The sequence below is a fragment of the Chlamydomonas reinhardtii genome, chromosome 2 (assembly GCF_000002595.2).
Source record: "Chlamydomonas reinhardtii strain CC-503 cw92 mt+ chromosome 2, whole genome shotgun sequence".
Taxonomy (NCBI): Eukaryota; Viridiplantae; Chlorophyta; class Chlorophyceae; order Chlamydomonadales; family Chlamydomonadaceae; genus Chlamydomonas; species Chlamydomonas reinhardtii.
Window position 1 is genome coordinate 9,171,597 of NC_057005.1, and position 15,427 is coordinate 9,187,023.

The following is a 15,427-nucleotide window of genomic DNA, read 5'->3' on the forward strand; positions in this document are numbered from 1 at the left end:
TCTCATGAGCGAAGCCCGTTTTGTAGCAGTTGCACGCCTACACGCTGGGGCGGTACAGGTCCCCGCCGCAACTGCACCCACACTCGGATGGGAGGGTTGCGATGTACGACGCCGCTACCATGTAGCGCCAAGCACTCGAGGCAGGGTCCGCTGTCCGACATGAACAGGGGCGGTTGGGGTTCGATCGATTATTCGTCCTTACACGAACCCGCCCCTCAGCACTTCACACCGTGCCTAACCGCGCGTGCCACAACCAACACCTTCTGTGTGCTGCTGTGCAGCTGGAGATCTGCAGCGGCACGGACCCCAACAGCATGCGAGCTGTCAAGGCCAAGGTGTTCCACATCAACCCGGAACTTGACTTCGCCCTCCTGAAGCTCACTGACGACGAGGTGTGTTTGTGTGTGTATGTGTGCGGACCTGTACATCCCGCCCTCGCAACGTGTCCCCTTTTCCTCCAGTACGTTTTGGGCGTGTATGGGTTTGGAGCTTTAAGTTGCTTGGTACAGTGCCTATTCCTGACAAGGGGCGACGTGTTCCTGCACATACAGGAGCTCCAAGCGCCCAACATCGAGCCCGGCCCAAGGGACGGGATGAAGTTCTTCGGCCATGGCCTGTCCTGCCCGGTGCGTTGTTTAGCTGCATCTTCATGTGATGCGTACGGGCCAGCCGGTGACATGACAGGGGCATTAGTTTATAGCCGTACACACCTTCACCTTTACCTTCACCTACACCACGTCGCGCACGCCTGCCGCCCTGACCTGTGGGGCATGCATCGGTTGCTTGTGCAGGGAGGGACCAGCAGCAATGTGTGCCGCGGCGTCATCACCCGGGCCCACATGGTCGGCAACAGGTATATCGCCCTGGACAGGATCAGCGGCAAGGGCGATCCGGGTGGAGGCATCTTCTCCGCGGCCACTGGAAGGCTGCTGGGGGTGCTGGTCGGCCGAGACACGGACCTCGACAAGTCGTACATGATCCAGGCCAATGTCCTGCTGGCGGCAACGGTGGAGGTCAGTTGAAGCTACTAGCTACTAGGGCTACTTTCTAGCTGCCTGCTGCCTATCGGGGCTTGCAGCTTGCTTGGCTGCACACGTGTTGCTTGATGGCTGCTCTGGCATGCCCTGCCGCTGCAACGCGCTATGTGTGTGGCAATCCTGATGTACGCACGCATGTATCTGAAAACAGCTGGACGGAAAACGCACGCATTCACGGTGCATGCGCACACATGTATACACCTTTGCTGTGATCCGATGTTTTGTCGCTAGCGTGCGGGCTGGCACGCGTCCGAACACACCGCACCACTGACTGACTGAGCTCGCGCAACGCCGCAGCACTGACTGACTGAGCTCGCGCAACGCCGCTGACGCTGTCCCGGCAACACCCCTGTATGGCTCCGCGTCCCCTTCGTGTGCAACACCTCAAAATGACAACGAAACTGAAGCCGCTGCCCCCACCCCACCCGCCGTGCCTGTCAGGAGACGTTCGACCCGGACCCCCCGCCGTCAGGCCAGTTTTGGTGATGCCCCACCAGCAGGGCAAGCAGCAGCAAGTGCGGGCGGCCATGTTCCGCGGCCGGGCCCGCCGCCGGGGCCGCAGCAGCATGTATGTATGATGGAGCGGCTAGCTGACGACACGGGTGCTGGCAGCAGCCAGGCAGGCAGCCGCCGCCTGATGAGCTAGACGGCTGGAGGGCGCAAGCACGCAACGAGGGGATGACGAGCACGATGCGGGCCTGATACAGCCTCGTCGCCCGCCTGTATCAGGCCCACATCGTGCTCGTCATCCCCTCGTTGCGTGCTTGCGCCCTCCAGCCGTCTAGCCGTCAGGAGCTGTGAGCCTGCCGCTGGCGATGTGGCTGGCGACAAGGAGTGGAATAGGCGAGGCGGCATTGATGTAGTTGTCTGGCAGGCGTGGCCGCGTGTGCAACGTCACATGGTGAGATGACGCCGCGTTGCGTGTGAGGCACACAGGCGGGCATACCAGACGAGTGTGGCTGTTTTGAGGCCTGCAACAGCAGGGGCGCCTCGGCGCTGGGCAGGCGAGTCGGCGGCTGTACCCGCCACTGCTGTATGCGCAAGTACACCGATAGAACCTCAAGCTGCGCAACATGCTTGCATATGTGGTACGGCTGACGGACCACGTGCCTCGGGGGCCGATGCCTCGCGGCAGTTGCAGGAACTGGGGCGTGGGTAGGTCTCATCAGCTGAGAGACCCCCAAACTGTGCTGTGATGGGGGATGGCCGGCTATGTGCCGTTGATCAGAGTCACACGCGAGTGGCGATGTTGATAGTGAGTGCCGCAGTGCTGTTGGGGCTTATTTTCACATTGTCGGGTTCTGTGGCTGTGTGCGCACAACATTGTGGTCTCTCTGCATAACACCGGTACCAACGTTTGAGGTGTCACCAGGCAGCCCCACGAAGGGCTGCGTAGTGTAAGCAGAGGGCTCCCACACGACCACACCTACCAGGACACCCGGGCGGAATTTCATGTCTCGTTTCCGTTCAGCGTTTAGGCCTCAAACGCTCAACGTCGGATTGGGGATGGGGAAAGGTTGCCCCCCAAGCATGTGTACTAGGAGGGAAAGTCATGGGTGTTGACCCGAGGTACTGGCACCGGGTTGCCGTACATGTCACGTCTGTTGCTTGTAAGAAGCTGGGGCCGGTTAAGCTTGCCCCCCAGGGGTCGTATCTTGTTTTCAGGGCAATGTCTAGGCTCAGACAAAAACGGCCGGGTGGCCGCCGTCTTTTGTCTGGGCACATGGCGGTTTGGGGGCTTCTCCATAGGAATTGGGACAAAACCCGCCCCAAAACCGGGCGAACAATGTCTTGCCTCAGACATGAGTCCCCGGGAGGAATGTCTAGGAAACGGCCAAAATGGCCAATTAATGTCTGGAGACATTAAGATAGGAGCCCTGTTGCCCCCTCATCAAGTGTTTGGCTTGCAAGCGAAGGAAAGCTCAGGCAGAGCGTTTCCCTCAGAACAAAGGCACGAGCCCTGTGCCGGCGGGCTGGCGATGCACGGGACGGCTGGCTGGCGGGCCCCTCCCCGCGTGGCTGACTAGGCTGACACCTCCCTTCGGATGGCCGGATGGGGCGGGGCGCGGCGTGTATTGGGCCACACCAATAGAGGAACGGTAGACGGGGGCTGGAAACGACTCGGGTGGGGGCCTGTGTTCCCACGGGGGGCATGGAGATGGTGCTAGGCATCATCCATGCAAGCATGCCAGCAGTAACTCCGGCGTTCGACCAGCCGCGCACTCTTGCCCTGCCGCTGCCAATTGTTTGCCATTTGTTCATTTGTTGGGTATGGGAATCAGCTGCACCCTACGGGACTTTGCCAACTTGCCTTACCAGTTACCACTGTCCCATCACACATCCATGCATGCATGCCAGCAGTAGTGTCATGTTGTGCGGCAAGTAACGGGCTGCAATGCAGGTCCTTGGGCGAGAAAGATGGACATTACCGCGGGTACATCAGGCCAGCACTGCCTTACGCAGCGGCCCTGGGTCATCATGTGCGTGTGGAGGCGTGGCACGGCCAAGTGGCAACGGGGCCGCGCAGATGTGTTGACATGTGTGATGTGTGTTGAACCATGGGGGCCTGGGGCGGGAGTACCTTGGTTCCCGGGAACTGGCGGGTCTCAGCCACTTTCTTCCCATACGTGCGGCCCTGCCCTGCCCTGCCCCTGGCCCTGGACCTGGCTTTTGGGATTGGGATTACAGGCATCACACTCGGGACTATGGCATGCTTCTCACCACCCTCTGCTCTTGCTTGTACCGTACGGTACTAGGAAGTGCCCTGCCCTGCATCTCGGATGTGATTCCTGGTGCAACCCCGTCCATGCATGGCCACACTGAATTCCGCCTCCCCTGCACTCTTTACCTCGCTCACACCTCACCCCTCATCACACACACCACACACACGTCACACACCACCAGCCCGCCAATCAACTACTGCTGCTGCAGCTGCACACTGCTGCCCGCGCCCCTCAGCAGCTCATCCCGCAGCAGCGGCAGCCGCCTCAGCCCGCCCGCCCCCTGCCGGCCCGCCCCCTCCTCCTCCAGGTACACGGGCCGCAGCAGCAGCAGACAGGCCGGCAGCAGCCCCGCACTGCGCAGCGTCAGGGGCACGGACGCGGTTGGCTGCTGCGCGGCCCGGCGGACGTGCTTCCCGCTGCCGCCCGAGGAAGAGGCGGCGCCGGCGGGAGGTCCGGTGATGGCGAGCGGCTTGCGGTCGGGCGTGATCTGCGTGTGTGTGTGTGTGTGTGTGTGGAGGCCGGGCATCCACGGTCACAATTGCCCCACCCATTACGTCAACGTGCGCTCCCTTGCCTCCCCCAAACCCGCTCGCTCCCTCCTCTCTTGCCCCAAACCCCTCGGTTGTCGTGACCCCCTTTCCCTCCACCCTTCCCCTCCCTTGCCCTACCCCCTTTCACACTCCTCCCTGCCCTCCCCTCCGCTCCCTCCGCCTCGCCCGCTCCTCACCAGCTCAAACATGGGCGGCGCTCCACCCGCTCCGCCCGAGGGCCGCAGGCAGCCCGCCACCCACTCGAACACGCGGCTCACGGGCTCGGCCGCCCCGAACTGGCCCTGTGGTGCGGTGTGGGTGGGGTGTGGCGTGTGTTGTGTGTTGTGGAGGGTGTGGCCCCCGGAAGCGTCGTCCACACTTCCACAGCCCCTGCCATGCATGCGTGCACACCACCCACATCAACAACAATACCTCAACCGGACACCTGCACACGCCCACCCAAACGCCCACACACGCACACACGGCCACACGGCCACACACCCGCACACCCGCACCTGCAGGCACACGCCCTCAGGGAAGCGCACGCGCACAGTGGCGGTTGCTGAAGAGGAGGCCGTGGAGGGGGTCCCGCCGGCGTCCTCTGTCCGGTTGGGGTGGGTTGGAGCGGCCGGGTCAGGCGCAAGGTTAGGACCTCGCAGGTCAGCAGCATGTGCGTGTGCCCGTGAGGGGCCATTGGGATGCCCCGCACTGCCGCGATGCAGTCAGGGCGGCACCCGCTGCTCCCCAGAACCCATCCGCTACGCCTTGTCCCGGACCCCCCCGCACACACACATATGCCCCCTCACCCTCACCCATCACCCTCACCCTGCTGCTGCTGCTGCCGCTCCCGCATGGCGCGCGTCATCAGCTGCGCCGCCTCCTCCCGCCGCTGCCGCGCCGCCTGCCACTGCGCCTTGAGCTCGATTCCCGTGCGCTCGAAGAACCAGTCGGGCACCTACAGGCGGGTGGGGTGGGGGTGTGGTTGTGTGGGGAGTAGTGGTGGTAGTGTTGGGGCCTTGGGCACCCCGGGTGAGCCCTTGACCCCCATGGCACACACGCACACGCACACGCACACGCACACATACACATCTCCCCCTCCTCACAGGCCTCACACACCTCCACGTCCGGGGCCACGGGCAGGATGACCGCCGTGCGCCGCTCCGCCGCCGGCACCACACCCCGCACCGCCGCCGCCGCAGCAGCAGCAGCTGCCGCGGTTGGGGCGGCGGCTGTGCCCGCCAGGCCGGATGCCGCACCGACCCCACTGACGCCGCTACTGCTGCTGACGTCACTGCCGCCGGCCGAGCCCGAGGCTGAGGGCGGCGCCGGGGCGGCGGCGGTGGGGGCGGCAGTAGCAGTAGCAGCAGCAGCAGCAGGGGCGGCAGTAGCGGGGGCGGCGGTGCTGCTGCTGCCGCTGCTGCTGCCGTCCTGCAGGTTGATGCCGTGTGCTGCTGCGGCTGCGGCCAGGAGGCGGCAGGGCTCGGCCAGGGCGGCGGGCGGCAGGGCGGCGGGCAGGACCAGGAAGCTGTGTGGGTGTGTGTGAGAAGGGAGGGCGAGGTTATAAGGGCAGCAGGAGCAAGGCCGAAAAGGGGGTATGGGGTCAGTACCGCTCCACCGCTGCAACCCCCTCAAGAGCGTACACACATACCTGCAGCCGCTGCTACGTGCCCTCTGGAGTCAAACCCACCTCCCCTTCCTCCGTCCTAAGTGCTAAGGGCCCTACCGTGTAAGCCACCTGCCCGCAACCCTCTGCCCCCCTCTCCACCCCCTCCCATGCTCACCCCTGGTTGGCGCCCTCTGAGCCATCATCCGGCGCAAACTCCATTTGAAAGCCTGGGTGGCGGCAGAGGGGTGAGTGGGTGGGTGGGGGTTACATTCATGACTACCGGTAGTTAAGGAAGTGGTAGACGGTAGACCATCTTGGGGGGCGGTGCGTGGGCGGGTGAGGCCGCGTGTGCACAGCGGTGGCCGGTGAGTCGGTCGGTGGCAGGACAGGGGCAAGACCGCGCTGCGTGTTCACTCATAACAGCACGCGCGAGTGTGCAACTACGTGTGCGTGAAAGAGGTGGCTGCGTGTGCCCGAGCCACCGAAGGGGCTGATGGGCTGCGGGTGGGGCTAGGTGGGTGGGTGGGGCGGTAGCGACCTAAGGCCACCTCACCCCACCCTACCCACCCTACCCACCCCCAACCCAACCCTACCCCCCCCCGACCCCCCCCCTCCGACCCCCACCCCCCCCCCCACCCCCCTCCCTACCGTACTGCCCTGCCGCCCCTCACTCACCCGCCGCCTCCAGGAACTCGACGGCCCCGGGCACGCCCACCAAACACGCCTGCACACGGGGGGCGGACAGCCGCACCTGCCTGCAGTGGGGGAGGGAGGGGGGGATAGGGGGGCAGGCGGGGACAGGAGGGGCAAGGAGAGGGATTGGGAGGGGGCTGGCTGTCAAGGCGGTCGTGCGAGGCGGAGTGGCGTGGGAAGACCCAGTGTGATGTGCCCAGCGGCCCTGGTGGGCAAAGCCAGGAGAGCCGCACCCGACCGGCCTGTGTCGGTGCCAACAAGCCCACCCGTCCCCCACCACCCCACCCCCCTCCAAGCCCACGCTCCAACCCCCACCACCCTACCCACCCACCACTCCCACAGCCCTCCCCCCCCCTCACCTGTACTTGGGCTCGTCGGGCGATGCGATCACGTTGCGCAGCAGCCGCAGCAGCAGCCCGCAGGCGTCCGCGGCGGCGGAGGGCGGCGAGGAGGCGGAGGCGGAGGCGACGGTGCCAGGGCGGGCCGGCGGCTGCGGCGGGGGTGGGGCGGCGGACAGGATGAGGGCCAGGCAGCGCTGCAGCTCGTACTCCTGCGGGGGGGGAGTGGGGAGTGGGGGCGTGTGTGCATCGGTGGGCTCAGATCAGGCACACACACACACTACCGGGCGTGCGCTCATTCGCGCTTCATTGCTCTGTGAGGGAGAAGAAGGGCACATCCCCTGCACCCATGTGTGATGGGGGTGGAGGGCGTCCCAAACACACACACACGAGGCTGGGCCCAGACCGCCTCCTCCTCCTCCGTGCCGTGGCCCGTGTGCCGTGGCCCGTGTGCCGTGTGCCTTGCCCCACGCGCGCTGGCCGCCTGCCCCTGCAGCCCCTGCAGCCCCCCCACCCCACCTGAGCGCTGGCGGGCGCCAGTCCGTAGTCCACCCCGCCGCCGCCGCCGCAGCCGCCGCCACCGCCGCCCGCAGCTGCACCCGCACCCGCGCCGCCAGCCCCACCTGCCACCCGGGGCCCAGGGCTGCCGCCCCCGGTGTGGCCTGTGGGCGTGCCGGCGCTGCCATGCACACCCGCTTGCAAGCCCCCTTCTCCTCCGCCTCCCCCCGCTCCTCCTCCGCCTGCTGCCGCAAGCCCCGCCGCCACCGCCGCCGCCGCCGCCGCCGCCGCTGTGGGCGTGTGAGGGGCCGAGGGGGCCGAGGGGGCGGCGGTCGCGGGGCCGCCTGTGGCAAAGGGCAATGGAGGGGCGTGGCGCACATGACGGTGGGGGAGGGCGGAGGGGGTGTTCGACACCATATCCAAATAGACAGAGGAGGCCCCGAGCCCGCAGGGGCGGGGGGCGGGAGGGGTTGCAGGAGCGCAGCATGCAATTCATGTGTGTGTGGTGTGGTGTGCGATGGCGGGCGGCGCGCCAACCTTACACACGCGGACACACGCAAACACACGCAAGGCCTCGCCGCCACCCCCGGCTGCAGCCCCTGCTGCCCTGCCCGCACAGGCGGCCCGCCCTCCCTCCCCCACACCCCGGCTCGGGTATCCCAATATCCCGCATCCCAAATTCACATGCATGACCACACGTGCTCTCCCGCCCCAGGCCTACCTGCTTGAGGCAGCCCCTGCTGCCCCGCCGCCCCCGCCGACCCCCCCGCGGCGGCCGCCAGCTGCTGCACCGGGCCGCGGGCGGGCGGCGGGGGACGAGCCGCGTCCGAACCATCAAGGCGGGGAGGCCGCGAGGAGGAGGAGGTGCCGGGCGGGGCGGCGTGCTGGTGCTGCGGGTGCTGGGGGTGCTGCTGTGAGCGGGGCGCAGCAGCAGCAGCAGCCGCAGAGGCGGCGGCTGCGGCGGGATGGCCGGGGCCGGCGCCGCGCTGGGTGACGACGGAGGCCGCCGCGGCCTTGGCGCCGGCAGGACCGGGCTGCGAGCGACGGGTGTAAAGGGGGTGGGGGGAGGGGGGGGCGGGGGGGCGGTGGTAACGGGGTCTGGGCTTGCTGCTGACTGTTGTGCGTGGCTCAGAGCTTGCAGCTCGGGCTCTGGTGAGGAGCAAAAGCTGTGTCCTTAGCACTTGCGAGGCCGATGTGAGTGCCGGGAAACAGAGACTCTCTCCTCTTACCTCCGCGTTCCCTAGCTTTCTCCCAGTGCCTTTATCCGACCATTTTGCATCATCCTTCTTGAAGAAAGACCGTAACTTCTCCCCCAGCGCGTCCATTTGCTCCGGTCCTCTGTCCGGCCCTTCACTGAAGTGACATTATCGATTAGACTACAGGCTCACGATGCATCTTTACTGGATGCGCAAGATTAGATGTCGATGTTTTTGAGCAGGATAGCCGCGTGGTAGCGCAAGGCTGTACTGTTCGGCCGGTGTTCAAACGTAGCGTGTGTCCTAGAAGCAAGCCCCAATAAATTTCTGGATGGCTACAATGTGTGCGGGTCGTGTGTGAACTGACAACAACTGCAACATCCGTTAACTCTCCATCCAGGGTTTCGCCAGGACCGATGCCCGCGCCCTGCCACGGTCCTTCCCTCATGTTCCCTCTCCTGACGTGTGGCGCTGGTGCAGCCTGGTGCAGCAGCGCTATGCCCAGCAGTCGTGCGCCCAGGTGCGCCAAAGCGACGGGTAGCCGACAGCGTGCGCAAGGTCGCTCAATCAGTGGGGGCGCGGCTTCTGATGGCCATCAGGGTGGAGGGTCGCGGCAAGTGAACCGTGAGTGAGGTCACGCGAGAGGGTGGCGAGCTAAGAGAGGTAGGCGCAAGCATGACATGGTTTCTGTTCCCGAGCACTAGAGCCATGAGAGCGGCGAATGGGCTCCCACAAGCCAGCTGCCAGCACGCAGACACAAACGGTACCGCAAGAGCGCCCGGCGGACATGCTTCGCTCGTCTACATGGTTACCACTTGCACAGGCGGTCACCCATGGCCTTCACGTACCCCACACATGATACACCGCACGCCTGCCTTGTCATGACCCACCGCCGCCTCCAGCCCTGCGCTCGGCTCCGTCCTCTCCCTACCCTTACTGCACCCACCAAACACTCCCACCCCCTCTCTCCGTGCCACCAGCGCACCACAGCCCGTCCACAGACCGCACAGCGGTTCTCAGTTCGGCGCCCCCACAGGCCCACACGCCCGGCCTCCCACTCCCCCCGCCTCCTCTTCCGGCCTCTCCTTCCAGCCTCCTTCTCCTCATCCCGGCCTTCCCAACCTCCTCCTCTCCCCCCTCTCAGTCAACCCGCACCAACCCCCCCTCCCTCCCTCCCCCATCCGCCCCCACCCCCTCCTCTCAGCCTCCTCCTCCCCCCTCCTCTCAGCCTGCGCCCCTCAGGCGCTCAGTCGTCGCGCACCAGCTCGTGCAGCGCCTTGTTGGGGTAGACCTGGTCGGCAGGCCGCGTGGCCACTGGGTAGGGAGGGAGGGAGGGAGGGAGGGTGGGGAGGTGGGGGCGGGTACTGGTCAGGAGAGGGCGAGGTGTGTTGGAACGGCGCAGGCACCGCAGGTGGGGTGGGGGAGGGTGGGGTGGGGGAGGGTGAGATGGGGGAGGGTGACGGTTCACGCAGACCGAGCGAGTGTTGTGTGACCGCGCGCACACACCCCCATACACCCACACACAGCAGTACATTGAATCACAGCTGCAAAGTCGCACACGGCACCGCCCCCCCCCCCGCGATGCGGCAACCCTCCCGCGATACTCCCAAAGCTTTCAACAGGCATACACAGTCCGCGTACGCAAACATACACACCCAGCAAACACCGCACGCCGCCGCCGCTGTCTCACCGTGTGTTAGCACGCCCAGCACGCTGCCCACGCCGCCGCCGCCCACCATGGCCGCCGCCCAGCCCGGCCCGCCCTCTGGCAGCAGCAGCCCCGCCGCCACCAGCCCCAGCAGACCGCCGGCCCAGGAGAACGCGTCCGTGCGCTGCGCCACCGCCGCCGCCGCCGGGGTGCGAGAGCCGGGGGGCGGGAATGTATTTGTGTATGCATGTGTATGTGTGTGTATGTGTTTGTTCGGGTTAGGGAAGCACATGCGAGGTTGCGTGTGTGTGTACAGTGTACCCCCCCCCCCCGCGCACATGCCCCCCTACTGGTCGTCGTCGCTTCATACTCGTAATTCAATCACTCCGTCCCCCACATGGACGGCTGCCCCTCCCCCCAGCACGCACACGCACACACACACACACACGCACACACACACATCCCCCCTCCCCCCCTCTCCACCTGTTGGCTGGCGTTGTAGTGCAGGCGGTACACGCGGTCGTGGAAGCCCTCCTGTGAACGTGTGCGTGCGTGTGTGTAACTGTGTGTGTGTGTGTGTGTGTGTGTGTGTGTGTGTGTGTGTGTGTGTGTGTGTGTGTGTGTTCAAGAGCACAAGGGAAACGTGCGTGTGCGTGTGGTAAAGAGCACAAGGAAAACGTTGCGCGTGTGTGTGCGTGTGTGTGCGTGCGTGTGTCTCACGGGAAACCCACTTAGCCACAGCCCCCCAAAGCAGGCCCTCAAGGGCCTGCCTGCCTACCTACCTTGGTGATCTGGGTGAACTTCGCAGCGCCCAGACCAGCTGCGGGGTAGGCGGCGTGGTGGTGGCGTGCGTGTATGGTGTCGTGTTATGTGGTGTGATGTGGTGTGGGCATGGGGATGAGGAGGCACAGGCGCAGCACAGCAACCGGCGGGCCTCCGGGTTGGGCAAGACGCTGGGGCGTGGGGGGGGGGCGGGGCTGGACCAGGGCCGAGAAGTTGGCGGCGCGGCGCGCGGCGCACGTGGGGTGCACACGTGTTCGTGTTTGCTGCCCGCTGCGCACACCGGCCACCCACCCGGGGGCCCAGCCGCTAGACAGGCAGGGCGAGGGCGGTGGCGGAAGCAGTCGGAACGGGGGGGGGGGGGATGGGGGGTGGGGGTGGGGGGCTGGGATGGGGGCGCCGCGGCACGCCCTGAACACCCGCTACACCTCCAGCGCCCCAGCCTCCCGTCCCTACAGCTCCCCCTCCCCCTCCCCGGCCCCGCACCCGCCCCGCCCCTACAGTCGAACAGCGCCCAGTCGCACGTGTGCCCACATGGCACCTCTGCGTCGGCGTGTTTCCCATCAGCCTCCCCAGCCGCAAGGCCAGAATTCATAGCCCTCTCCACACAGCCCTGCTTCCACCCCGCCCCCACCCCCCCTACAGACCACACACTACTCCCCCCTTCAGCACCCCGCCCCGCCTCATGGCCCATCAGGCGTGTGAGGTCCATGAGCCTAGTGACCTCTTGACCCCCTCACGTGACCCCCTCACGTGACCCCCTCAACCCCCACCCCATCCCGCGGCGGTGGGCACCCAACTGGACAGCGCGGTACCGGCCAGGGCGCCGTAGCCCACGCCGCGCAGGAAGGCGCCGGGGTCGCGGTTGCGGGTGGCCAGCGCCACAGCGCCCGACACAGCCACGCCGCCGAAGCTTCCGGCCTGGGGGGAGCAGGTGGGTGCAGGCAGAGGGCGAGGGGAAGGCCGAGCGCGGCGAGGGGTTGGGGCGCGACGGGCGGCACGCAATCGCAACATGGACACGGGCGAGGAAGCAGCAGGCTCGGGACGCAAGTTCCTATATGCATGTATGCTACTTCGTATCACTGGCTACGGTGTGCATAGACTGTGCTCCCATGGGGGACACAAGGGTCGCGGCGAGCGTCGCGGCCATGTCTGTGTACCGGCTCTGCTTTCCATGGTGGTGAGCATGCTATCAAGTGGCGACATCATACCTGGAATCCCTTTTTCGCGATGTGCCACAGCAGGTGCGCTTGCGGAAAGCTGGGTGGCACATAATCGTCATCCGCGTGAGCGGCAGGCTTCGGAGTTGCAACCATGTTTGCTGTGCAGCTAAATAGGCAAATCTATATGTGTTGTTACTATCGTAAGGGTGTCTTATATGCATCAGGAAAGAGTTCGCGCGTCCTTGTATTAGTGGGCTTGCGTTGGTTGATTCCTTCAGGCACTTTATGGGGGAGTTCGAAGGACCCGGGAGGCACCCGTGCTAGGCGGCGTACGGAGGAAAAGTGTAGCAAAAGGTAGAGGACTTCTGGAGTCCTGCTGCAAGGATGGCCAGGGGGTGACAGGATTCGCGCTAGAGTAGCGCTGGAGCGCCTCGATTCTGGAGGCTCCCGCGACATCTCTGGCGACATCTGGTCCGCGTCGCCTGGCAAAGATGACTCATGTCGTGCATAGGTTTAACCCGCCAGCAAGGCGCAGTCAACAGTGCATCGTGAGGGGATAAGGGGGACCCGGTCCTCCAGCACCACGCAGGGTTTCGTGCCAGGGCGTATGTCTCATGAGTCTGCGATGCTCTGCACACAACATACACACTATCGTTTTCACATTCGTCGTTTTCACATGTCAATGTTTTACTAGACGCAAGAGCCAAGTAGACGGCAAATGTGATTGTTGACTTTCCCGCGTTCTTGGCGGCACGTGGCGCTTTCATATTTATATGCAATTTCACTAGTCTTGACCTGCGTGTGTTAAGGAAACTCCAATAAATGTCTGCCTGGGTGCCTCCCGACGGCACCTGGGCAGTTCCGCGTGAGGCTGTCGCGGTGCTCGCCGCGACGGAGGCGGAGGCCACACCCTACGGCCGCATTTTTGCTCCTGTGTCTCCAGCTCTCCTTGCTCCAAAATGCCAGCTAGGTCCAGAAAACCTGTCGCGGTCCCATCCGCTGGGCAAGCTCTCTCTGCCGCTGTTCAGCTCCTACCCGCTCGCGGCTGCCAACACGGATGACACTAACGCAGCCGCTACACCGTTCGTGGTGGACGCGGCGTCGTTTGCGGGCGGCCCGGTGTGGAACGCGGACTTTCGGCCACCGTCGCGCGGCGTACCCGCGGCCGCGCTGGCACCGCGCGGCCCTGCCCCTGCAGCAGCTGGCGCGCCTGCGGCAGCAGCACCATCGGCAGCAACAGCAGCAGGCGGGGTCGGGCCGTCCCCTAGCGGCGTCAGGGCGGGTGCGGCTGCTGGCCAGTCCCCCCTGCCGGCGGCGGCGGCGCACGAGTGGGCGGCTGTGTCGGTGCACCCCGCCGGCCGCGCCGCCAACACCGTCAACACGGTGGTGGCGGGCCCGGGGGCGGTGCAGCTGTGGGCGATGCCGCACGCCGCAGCCTCCGACCTGTGCCCCCAGGTGGGCGGGGTGGCGCGGATGGCTGGGGGGGAGGTCGTGGGTGTGGCTGGGGGCGTGCGTGTGTGAGAGTGTCTGGGTGTGGCTGGGGAGTTCGTGTCAGGAATGGGGTGCGGCTGTGTGACCCCCCGGGGCAGGACGTGTGGCCCGGCTGGGCGTGACAGCGTGCATCACACGGGTGGCGGACCCATCGGGGGGGAGGGAAGGGGAGGGGATGCAGGGAGGCAGGGGAGGCAGGGGAGGCAGGGGAGGCAGGGGGGGGAAGGGGCGTGGAGGACTCTGGTAGTTCCGACATCCGGGCCCGTGCGGTCGCAACCAAGCAACCCCACACACACCCGCACCCCCTCAACCCCCCCCCCCCCTCAACCCCGCCACACGCCCCCCTCCCACACACACACACACCCACGCACCCAGGGCCTGCCCCGCTGTGTGGCCCAGCTGGCGCACGACGGCGCCGTGTGCTGGGACCTCAAGTGGTGCCCCGCCCCCGGATGCATATGGGGGCCAGCAGCACGCGCCGCCGCCGCCGCCGCCGCCTCCTCCTCGGCCGCTGCCCCTGCAGCCTCCCCCTCCTCCTCCTCCTCCCTGCCGGTGCTGGGGCTGCTGGCCATGGTGCTGGGCGACGGCAGTGTGGTGGTGGCGGCGGTGCCGGACCCCACCGCCCTTATGGACCCCGCCGCCCTGATGCAGCCGCAGCAGCTGCACGGCGGCAGTAGCAGTGGCGGTGGCAGTGGAGGTGGCAGTAGCGGTGGCGGAGGTGGGGCTGGGGCGGCGGTAGCAGCAGGAGCAGAGCTACAGGCGGCGGGTGGAGCGGCGGCGGGGGGGATGGATGAGGGGGCGGCGGGGGCCATCGTGCCCGTGCCAACGCCCGCCGCCACAGCAGACGCAGCCAACGGCGACGGCGCGCGGCAGCCCGTGGGGCCGGCGGCGACTGGGGAGGGCGGGGAGGGTGGAGATGCTGGTGAGGGCGACGAGCTGGAGCAGCTGTCCGCCACTGCGCCGCCCTCGCCGCCGGCGCTGCTGCGGCTGCTGCGGCCGGCGGTGGTGCTGCGCGCGCGCGAGCACTTGGGCGGCGCCATGCCCTCCTGCTGCGACTGGCACCTGCCAGACCCCCGCGGGGGCACGGGGCGCGGGCGGCGCGCCCGGAGCGCCCTCGCCGCCCGCGCTGCTGCTGGGGTGCTGGGACGGCAGTGTGGCGCTGTGGCGGCTGCCGCGGGCGGAGGCGCTGGAGCGGCAGCAGGCGCGTTGGGGGTGTGGGGTGTGTGTGGGGGGGGGGGGAAACAGGGGAGGGAGGTGGTGGTGATGGTGCTGCTGGGGTGCGGCGGGGGGTGAGGGGAATGGGGAGGGGAGGGGAGGCCTTTCGCACAAAATAAGGAGGAGCGGTATGACAGCAGCAGCCGATTCCCTCTCGTCCCCTTCCCCGGAGTACTTTGGTGCTGATTTCTCACGTGCTCAAAAACCTCCGCCCCCTCCCCTCCCTGGGCACCTTCTGTGCTTGACGTCCACCCCCGCTCCTCCTCCTCCCCCTCTCCTCCCCCCCTTCCCCCCCCCCCCACACACACAGCTGCTGTTCCACGTCCAGGCCGACCACCCTCTGGCGCTGAGGGCGGTGGTGTCCAACCCCGTGTGGGACAGCGACTGGCTGGCGGCGGGAGGGGCGGGAGGGACTGGGGGCGGCGGCGGGAGGGACTGGGGCGGCGGCGGCAGGGCGAGGCCCGGGTGAGGGCGGGGCCGCCCCCGCGGGGGCCGCCGGCGAGGGGCGA

General features: G+C 66.8%; 4 protein-coding genes across 5 annotated transcripts in view; 2 read left to right on the top strand and 2 right to left on the bottom strand.

Annotated features, from left to right (window-relative positions):
- Positions 1-2,663, top strand: part of CHLRE_02g143527v5 (uncharacterized protein) — a 6,294-nt gene extending 3,631 nt beyond the window's left edge. For both annotated transcript variants that reach the window (XM_043060240.1, XM_043060239.1), the window contains exons 5-8: positions 282-392; positions 552-626; positions 792-1,013; positions 1,479-2,663. In XM_043060240.1, the coding sequence (XP_042927973.1) occupies positions 282-392; positions 552-626; positions 792-1,013; positions 1,479-1,523 (453 nt within the window). In that variant the 3' untranslated portion in view covers positions 1,524-2,663. The remainder of the gene's footprint in view (positions 1-281; positions 393-551; positions 627-791; positions 1,014-1,478) is intronic.
- A 1,044-nt stretch (positions 2,664-3,707) lies between these two features.
- Positions 3,708-8,949, bottom strand: CHLRE_02g143547v5 (uncharacterized protein). Its single transcript, XM_043060241.1, has 11 exons — positions 8,655-8,949; positions 8,147-8,459; positions 7,447-7,769; positions 6,949-7,139; positions 6,572-6,651; positions 6,072-6,123; positions 5,407-5,815; positions 5,116-5,245; positions 4,806-4,891; positions 4,488-4,592; positions 3,708-4,247 (listed from the first exon to the last, which is right to left on the bottom strand). Exons 1-11 carry the CDS (start codon positions 8,748-8,750, stop codon positions 3,954-3,956), a joined length of 2,079 nt encoding a protein of 692 aa, XP_042927975.1. The 5' UTR covers positions 8,751-8,949; the 3' UTR covers positions 3,708-3,953.
- Positions 8,950-9,273: 324 nt separating this feature from the next.
- Positions 9,274-12,479, bottom strand: CHLRE_02g143567v5 (uncharacterized protein). Its single transcript, XM_043060242.1, has 6 exons — positions 12,261-12,479; positions 11,850-11,970; positions 11,052-11,089; positions 10,753-10,803; positions 10,312-10,453; positions 9,274-9,935 (listed from the first exon to the last, which is right to left on the bottom strand). The coding sequence occupies exons 1-6, from the start codon at positions 12,363-12,365 to the stop codon at positions 9,868-9,870; spliced, it is 525 nt and encodes a 174-aa protein (XP_042927976.1). The 5' UTR covers positions 12,366-12,479; the 3' UTR covers positions 9,274-9,867.
- Positions 12,480-12,899: 420 nt separating this feature from the next.
- The window catches only part of CHLRE_02g143587v5 (uncharacterized protein), an 8,153-nt gene continuing 5,625 nt past the window's right edge, over positions 12,900-15,427 (top strand). The window contains exons 1-3 of the mRNA XM_043060243.1: positions 12,900-13,667; positions 14,079-14,904; positions 15,229-15,383. Coding sequence (XP_042927977.1) covers positions 13,035-13,667; positions 14,079-14,904; positions 15,229-15,383 — 1,614 coding nt within the window. The 5' untranslated portion in view covers positions 12,900-13,034. The remainder of the gene's footprint in view (positions 13,668-14,078; positions 14,905-15,228; positions 15,384-15,427) is intronic.